Source organism: Hevea brasiliensis, chromosome 4 (assembly GCF_030052815.1).
Source record: "Hevea brasiliensis isolate MT/VB/25A 57/8 chromosome 4, ASM3005281v1, whole genome shotgun sequence".
Classification (NCBI taxonomy): Eukaryota; Viridiplantae; Streptophyta; class Magnoliopsida; order Malpighiales; family Euphorbiaceae; genus Hevea; species Hevea brasiliensis.
The window spans coordinates 15,971,485-15,980,406 of record NC_079496.1 but is presented as its reverse complement, the minus strand read 5'-3'; the positions used below and the strand labels follow the sequence as shown (position 1 = coordinate 15,980,406).

The window sequence follows — 8,922 nt, the reverse complement described above, 5'->3', positions numbered from 1 at the left end:
ACAAATATAAAATTATTATTTTATTTTCAAATTTTATCATTAAATTTTAATTTTTTATCATTAACTTTTTTTTTTTCTGTTTGACTTTGTTTAAGTCTTTTTAACTTTATTTTAAAAAAATTAAAATGTTTTTGTATCGTTTTATTTAAATAAAATTTAGAGTTAGTAAATATTAAATTTTTAGGAGAGAAATTTCTAAATTTAATTTTTTCAAACTAATTTTTTTGAAAGAAAAAAGTAAAGAGAGTGTAACGTGGCTTCGCCACTGGCAGACTTAATAACAGCAATTGAAGGGGCAATCTGGTACATTTAAAAAATTGTCTGTTCAAAATTCATTTAGTTTAATCCAAGCCCCTAGAAAAATCTTTCACACGTAACCCTCTCGAAAAGCTATACCCACCCAATATTTCTCTCTTTCTCATGGCTACCGATCATCAGGAAATCTCACGTGCAGCGCGCATGCAGGATTTCACAGACGAGGATAGCCAAAACGAAGGAGGAGTGGAAGAAGAGGAAGAGGATGATAGCACCCGGGATTATAAAACTTCGCTTTTCATGTGTGGTGATTATGGTGGCGGTTGTTCTCGACGAAGAGGGTGGTCTTTAATGCAAGTGTTGGACCCTAGAAGCAGATGGGTTCAAGAATGGAATAGGGTTTTTCTTCTAGTGTGTGCTACTGGACTTTTTGTGGACCCTCTCTTCTTCTACGCTCTGTCTGTTAGCGATACTTGCATGTGCCTCTTCATCGACGGGTGGTTTGCTATCACGGTAACGGCTCTCCGGTGCATGATTGACGCCTTGCACTTGTGGAACTTGTGGTTGCAGCTCAGAATGGCCAAGAAACCATCTAGTGGTGGTGGTAGTAGTGATGGAACTAGAGGTGGACCACGCTTGACAATTCCTAGCTCAGTGGCCCTGAGGTACCTCAAGGCAAAGAGAGGATTTTTCTTTGATCTGTTCGTTATCCTCCCCCTTCCCCAGGTGAGATTTTTTTTTTTTTATTAATGATAATTAAGAATCGTGTTGATGATAAACATTTTCAAGGAATTATCATTACCATCATCAGCAGCAGCAGCAGCATCAACATCTTAATAGATAATTATATGGGGACAATTCTACATGCATATATAATTTTGGTTAAGGGTTTTTGTCTGTAGTGACTGAGGTGATAGATACTTGCCAGTAGTTGTTTTGTGAAGGCAGGAAAACTCTATAGAGTACAGTGCCTCCATGTGATGCAGCTATGTACTTTCTTCATCTAGGCAAAGGGCAAAATGGGAAACCTACTGATTTGCCATTTGAAAATCATGGGTTAATTTCGTTCTTTCTTATTAACATTATCATCGCATCAGCTTTTTATTTATTATTTTATTTAACAGTAGGATCAGATATAAGGGTTTGAATCTTTAAATTTCTTTTCAACAAGATAGCCAGATGTTCAACCCATATATTTGGTTGCACCGTAGAATATATAAATATGATGTTTTGTAAGCTTAGTGATTGGAATAATTTTTCAGAAGTTAGTGGCTGTCATTTAAAATTATAACTAAAATACAAAAAATTAATAATTTTAACTGTTAGTATTTAACTTTCCAACTATTAATTATCAACTGATTATTGACTGTCAACAACTGAAACAAACATAACCTTACTAGTTAGTAACTTATAGCCATACCTTTTGATCGCCAGCCGTAAATACAAGTTAATGGTTAGCATAGACACAAGACAAAATAGCAAATATTTATGTTACTGTTCAGGTTGGTCTGATTTTGCTTGTTAACGTTTCAGACATCATCATGATCAGTTGGAACGTGGACAATTTGGACGTGTGTGTTCTTACAATTAAAATTTCAATTTTCATATGAAGCGAATGTGAAGTGAGGGTAAAACGGATCCAATATTTGTGAGTATGTAATCCCATCCAATTTGAATTTAAATTCATTTATATAAATAATTAATTAAATATATTTATAATAACATTTATAAATTTTTATATACCATATTTTAAATAAATAAATTTTAAATATGTTATAAATTATTAAATTTTTAAAATATAAATTTTTTTTATAAATTTTTATGTAGATTATTAATTAAAATATATAAAATTAAATGAATTCAGTTATTTTTTAGTTAATAACAATCAGGTCTAAGATAGATTCAAGTAATTGAAGAAAATTTTTAATCAAATTTAAGATAAGTTCAGTTATTATTGAGAATATAAAGAATAAGCTGATTTTGTAGTACCTTAACTGCTTTCATGCCTATGTATATGCCTCATTTGTAGAGAAAAAGTGAGTTTTAAAATTAAATTGATTTAATTTAGGACTGATATTAAATTAAAATTGATTAAAATTAAATTAAATTTAAGTCAAATTAAAAATGAATTGAAATTAATTTTTTGAAAAATAAAATTAAAAAACTCAATATTTAGCTTTGATAAAAACTGGAATCATTTAGAAAAATTGATGTGTGCACTGTGCATTGTGGTTCTCTCTCTTAATAATAATAACATTATTGTTTGATCGATGCAACGCAAGGATTCTTGAAAAGAAAAATGCTTTTTTTTTTTCTATCGAAAAAACAAAAACCTTCATCAGAAAAGAAAAATATTTTATGCACCACAGAATTTTCTTTATGCACATGCAATGTCATGATTTAGACACTGCATTCTCCTGCACTCAGTTAAATAACAAACAGATAACACATACACAGAGAGGAATCATCGAATTCTTGTTTTATGGTATAAGATATTATGAGTTCAATGTCTGACAGGAATCATCGAATTCTTATTTTCTGCATTACATAGCTACGACTTTGTTATTTGTAACATTTTTTTTTTGGCTTCTCTGAGGGGGTTGAACTAGAATGCATGAATTACATGTGTGTTGGTGAATCTTTTCAGTCTCTTATTAGTGCTTGAATAAAAGCAATCAAATTAAAATGGCAGATTGTACTATGGGTTGCAATTCCATCCTTGTTAGAGAAAGGGTCAGTGATTGTAGTGATGACCATATTCTTGATCATATTCCTCTTCCAATATCTTCCAAAGATCTACCACTCGGTTTGCCTCCTTCGTCGAATGCAGAATCTCTCTGGCTACATATTTGGAACTGTTTGGTGGGGAATTGCCCTCAACATGATTGCCTACTTTGTTGCCTCCCATGTAAGCTCACTTCCCTCCTTTTTTTAGCTTTATTATCTTTTCACTTCTTGCGTTTATATACCATGTATATTTTGTGTCATTTTGCTATTCTTTCATGGAATGTTTATCTAAAGTAAGACCCTTTCAAACTGAAGTGCACATGGATACAAAATCCAAGCATTCTGCTAGCTAGCTTTTTCATTTTCTTTTTGTTAAAGTAAAGCTATTGATGTAATGGGAGTCTAAAAAGTCTAAACCTTTATAATTTCAATAATCAGGCACACTAAGTCGATCCTCCTGTTGCTGTGCCTGTCTTATATATTTGATGACACCTTTCGTTTTCATACATATACATGCACATCCAATAGTTCCCTAGACCGACCAGAAGGAAAAAGATTAGAAATAAAGAGATAGTGAATTGATCTCCCCATACTAGTTAAATCTACAAGAACTCATCAGCGTGTTTCATGAGCTGGAAAACAATATATATTTTCAATGACTTTAAGCCGATCATCGTTGTGCTTCATGAGCTCGAAAACTTTAATTTGTTCATTTTTTTTTATTGTTTTCGTGAGGTTTTAGTAATTAAATAGCAAGTGAAATTTGTTTTGAAGGTTCTTCATGGCATAAATAATTACATAATTACATGTCCATTTTAACATTGCAAAATTAATGTGCATCTGAACAAAAAGATTAAGATCAATGGGGAAAAAAAAATCTTTTTTTGTTTAATGCAAAAATTATTTACAAGCCAAGTATTTTTGGCGATTGGGTTCTAGATTTTCTCCAATTTCCTGATCTCTAGCTCCCTCTGGAAACGTTACAGGCAGCAGGTGCATGTTGGTACTTACTAGGGATCCAAAGGGCAGCAAAATGCTTGAAAGAACAATGCCGAGAAACACAGGGTTGTGGGCTGAGGTTATTATCTTGTCGAGAAACTATTTACTATGGAACAACAAGAAAGGTGAGAGATGGAGCAAGATTACCATGGGCAGATAATAAGGTAGCCAGGGCTACATGCTTAGACAGCAGTGATAATTATGATTATGGAGCTTATAAATGGACTGTTCAACTTGTCACCAACGATAGCAGATTAGAGAAAATACTCTTTCCTATCTTCTGGGGCCTAATGACTCTCAGGTACTATTTCTGTTTACCTTTTTCTCTGAAGAAAAGAACTATATACGATGAGCAACTTTAACTCTTATTATTACATGACCAGCACTTTCGGAAACCTGGAAAGCACAACAGAATGGCTGGAAGTTGTTTTCAGCATCATTGTTCTTACAAGTGGACTCCTTCTTGTCACCATGTTGATTGGAAACATCAAGGTAATAATAATTTGAGTATAGTTTAGCAACGATTTTTTGTTCTTTGTGTTTAGTTGGAGCTTGAATTTAAAACTTCATTTTAGAGATTACTCCAATGTCATTGAGTAAATGTTGCAAGGTAATTTTACCATGATTTTTAAGATATTTAGTTAATAAATTGTGAATTAGTAAGAAGAAAAAAAAATAGTAATAATTCCACTCCACGTGTTTCTCATAATAATCAACAGTCTCTACTTTTCGGGCAATTGACAAAAAAAGTATAATAAAAAATATAAAATACTAAAAAAGGGTGAGTTTGAGACTAATTACCAAAAAGGGGTAAATTTTGCTGAGGTGGAAAAGGTGAGTGCGGGACGCTAATTATAATAGCGTTTTTAAGGTCCGGACGCTATTCAAAATAGCGTCCGGGTGAAAAAGTTGAAAAAAGAGCTGGACGCTATTCAAAATAGCGTCCAGCTCCAATTTAAAGGTTGGACGCTACTTATAGTAGCGTCCAACCTTTTTTTTAATTTTTAATAATTTTATTTTATATTTTAAATAAAATATAAATATTATTTTAATAAATAAAATTATAATATTATATATTATAATATTTTTATTATGAATATTATTTTTTAATTTAAAATAAAATTAAAATTAAAATTAATAAAAATTAAAATTAAAAAATAAATAATTAAAAAAATTTAAGAAAAGTTGGACGCTACTATAAGTAGCGTCCAACTTTTCTTTAAATTTTTAATTATTTTATTTTATATTTTAAATAAATTAAAAATATTTTTTTAATAAATAAAATTATAATAATTAATATTATATATTCTATAATATTTTTAATTATTTTATTTTATATTTTAAATAAATTAAAAAAAAATAAAAAATTATAATAAAAATATAAAATAAAATAATTAAAAAAAATTAAACTATAAATTGCGTCTAATTTTTTTTAAGCCTTTTTAATTATTTAATTTTTTTATTTATTTAAATTTTAATTTAATTTTAAATTAAAAAAATAATATTGATAATAAAAATATTATAATATATAATATTATAATTTTATTTATTAAAATAATATTTATATTTTATTTAAAATATAAAATAAAATTATTAAAAATTTAAAGAAAAGTTGGACGCTACTTATAGTAGCGTCCAACTTTTCTTAAATTTTTTTAATTATTTATTTTTTTATTTTAATTTTTTATTTATTTAAATTTTAATTTAATTTTAAATTAAAAAAATAATATTGATAATAAAAATATTATAATATATAATATTATAATTTTATTTATTAAAATAATATTTATATTTTATTTAAAATATAAAATAAAATTATTAAAAATTTAAAGAAAAGTTGGACGCTACTTATAGTAGCGTCCAACTTTTCTTAAATTTTTTTAATTATTTATTTTTTTATTTTAATTTTTTATTTATTTAAATTTTAATTTAATTTTAAATTAAAAAAATAATATTGATAATAAAAATATTATAATATATAATATTATAATTTTATTTATTAAAATAATATTTATATTTTATTTAAAATATAAAATAAAATTATTAAAAATTTAAAGAAAAGTTGGACCTACTTATAGTAGCGTCCAACTTTTCTTAAATTTTTTTAATTATTTATTTTTTTTATTTTAATTTTTTATTTATTTAAATTTTAATTTAATTTTAAATTAAAAATAATATTGATAATAAAAATATTATAATATATAATATTATAATTTTATTTATTAAAATAATATTTATATTTTATTTAAAATATAAAATAAAATTATTAAAAATTTAAAGAAAAGTTGGACGCTACTTATAATAGCGTCCAACTTTTCTTAAATTTTTTTAATTATTTATTTTTTTTATTTTAATTTTTTATTTATTTAAATTTTAATTTAATTTTAAATTAAAAAATAATATTGATAATAAAAATATTATAATATATAATATTATAATTTTATTTATTAAAATAATATTTATATTTTATTTAAAATATAAAATAAAATTATTAAAAATTTAAAGAAAAGTTGGACGCTACTTATAGTAGCGTCCAACTTTTCTTAAATTTTTTTAATTATTTATTTTTTTATTTTAATTTTTTATTTATTTAAATTTTAATTTAATTTTAAATTAAAAAAATAATATTGATAATAAAAATATTATAATATATAATATTATAATTTTATTTATTAAAATAATATTTATATTTTATTTAAAATATAAAATAAAATTATTAAAAATTTAAAGAAAAGTTGGACGCTACTTATAGTAGCGTCCAACTTTTCTTAAATTTTTTTAATTATTTATTTTTTATTTATTTAAATTTTAATTTAATTTTAAATTAAAAAAATAATATTGATAATAAAAATATTATAATATATAATATTATAATTTTATTTATTAAAATAATATTTATATTTTATTTAAAATATAAAATAAAATTATTAAAAATTAAAAAAAAGGTTGGACGCTACTATAAGTAGCGTCCAACCTTTAAATTAAGAGCTGGACGCTATTTTGAATAGCGTCCAGCTCTTTTTTCAACTTTTTCACCCGGACGCTATTTTGAATAGCGTCTGGAGCTTAAAAACGCTATTATAATTAGCGTCCCGCACTCACTTTCTCCACCTCAGCAAAATTTACCCCTTTTTAGTAATTAGTTTCAAACTCACCCTTTTTTAGTATTTTACATTTTTTGATTACATTTTTTTTGTCAATTGCCCCTACTTTTCTCGATAATGGATCCTCGTGGTAGGGCACTAATTTTGCACTGACAGAGTGAAAGAGACGACCATGCAAATGTACGATCATCTTTGGTAGCCATCTCAGAAAAGGGTTGGCTCTGATACTAGAGAAAATGAACCAAACCCTAAGTTACTTTGAGGATTGCCTAAATCTTTAACAACCGATTATGTATTGTTAAGCCAAAACTGATTTTTTTTCCCCTTCTTTTTAATTTGGTATTTTGGGCATAAAGGTTTTCTTGCATGCAACAACATCAAAGAAGCAAGCAATGCAGTTGAAAATGAGGAATATAGAGTGGTGGATGAGGAAGAGACACTTGCCTCAAGAATTCAGGCACCGTGTCCGTAACTATGAGCGGCAGCGCTGGGCGGCGACGCGCGGTGTCGATGAATGTGAGGTGATCAGGAACCTCCCTGAGGGACTTAGGAGGGATATCAAGTACCATCTCTGCCTGGATCTAGTGAGGCAGGTAATTTTATTCTACCATTCATTATCAAGTTTTAAGGTCTGCAGGCCCTTTTCTGTCTACAGTCCAAACGTTTCATGCAACTCCTATCTCTTCCCAATGCAAGAAAATAACTAAATAGGCCTGGAAACCACATATCAATAATTTCATTTCCACCCCAATTGTAATAGGTCTGTATTTGCAAGCATCTAGCAACCCTCTAAACAATGCTTATAAGGATTGCACATCTCCAATGTAGTATCCCCTCTGATCTTCAATTTTTTAATGTGTTTCAGGTACCACTTTTCCAACATATGGACGATCTGGTCCTAGAGAACATTTGCGACCGTGTGAAGTCTCTCATTTTCACAAAGGGAGAAACAGTAAGTTCCATAGTGTCACTCAGTTTTATTTATCATAGGAGTTTATTGTAAATGTTAGGCATCTATATATATATATATATATATATATATATATATATATATATCCTTGAGCCTTGTTGCAGATAACAAGAGAGGGAGACCCTGTCCAAAGAATGCTATTTGTAGTAAGGGGTCATCTCCAGAGTAGCCAAGTTCTGAGAGATGGTGTCAAGAGTTGCTGCATGTTAGGTCCTGGGAATTTCAGTGGAGATGAGCTATTGTCATGGTGCTTAAGAAGACCCTTCATAGAACGTTTACCACCATCTTCATCAACACTAGTAACTCTTGAGACCACAGAAGCATTTGGGCTAGAAGCTGAAGATGTGAAATATGTGACACAACATTTCAGGTACACATTTGTTAATGAAAGAGTGAAGAGAAGTGCAAGATACTATTCACCAGGATGGAGAACATGGGCAGCCGTGGCAATTCAGTTGGCTTGGAGAAGGTACAAGCACCGCTTGACGCTTACTTCATTGTCATTTATAAGGCCAAGAAGACCTTTATCTCGCTGCTCTTCCTTGGGGGAGGATAGGCTTAGGCTTTATACAGCTTTATTAACTTCACCGAAGCCAAATCAGGATGATTTTGACTTTTGAAAGCAATAATGAAGAACTAGCTGAATGTATGGATTTTGAAATCATCACTCTCTGTGTAGAAAAGTAGTTCTCTGTTGCAATATGTTCTTTTATATGTTTCTCATTTGATGGGTCAAATACAGTATATTTATTGTAAATGCTTCTTGGTTGTGGTTATTTTAAGGGTTCATTCTAGATTTAAAAGTATAAATATGTGAAATTATATATTTAATAAGTGAATTATATCATACATTTTAAATAATAATAG

The 8,922-nt window shown here is 28.2% G+C and overlaps 1 protein-coding gene across 1 annotated transcript; it reads left to right on the top strand.

Annotated features, from left to right (window-relative positions):
* The first annotated feature begins 344 nt into the window (after nt 1–344).
* On the top strand, nt 345–8,865 carry LOC110638453 (cyclic nucleotide-gated ion channel 4). The gene is made up of 7 exons (XM_021789012.2): nt 345–981; nt 2,948–3,163; nt 3,969–4,282; nt 4,365–4,473; nt 7,442–7,678; nt 7,951–8,037; nt 8,160–8,865. The coding sequence occupies exons 1-7, from the start codon at nt 421–423 to the stop codon at nt 8,673–8,675; spliced, it is 2,040 nt and encodes a 679-aa protein (XP_021644704.2). The 5' UTR covers nt 345–420; the 3' UTR covers nt 8,676–8,865.
* Nucleotides 8,866–8,922: the final 57 nt, after the last annotated feature.

Coding starts and splice junctions, on each gene's coding strand:
- LOC110638453 (XM_021789012.2), top strand. CDS start 421: ATGGCTACCGATCATCAGGAAATCTCACGTGCAGCGCGCATGCAGGAT. Junction 4,474..7,441: donor TGTTGATTGGAAACATCAAG/GTAATAATAATT, acceptor TTGGGCATAAAG/GTTTTCTTGCATGCAACAAC. Junction 7,679..7,950: donor GCCTGGATCTAGTGAGGCAG/GTAATTTTATTC, acceptor AATGTGTTTCAG/GTACCACTTTTCCAACATAT.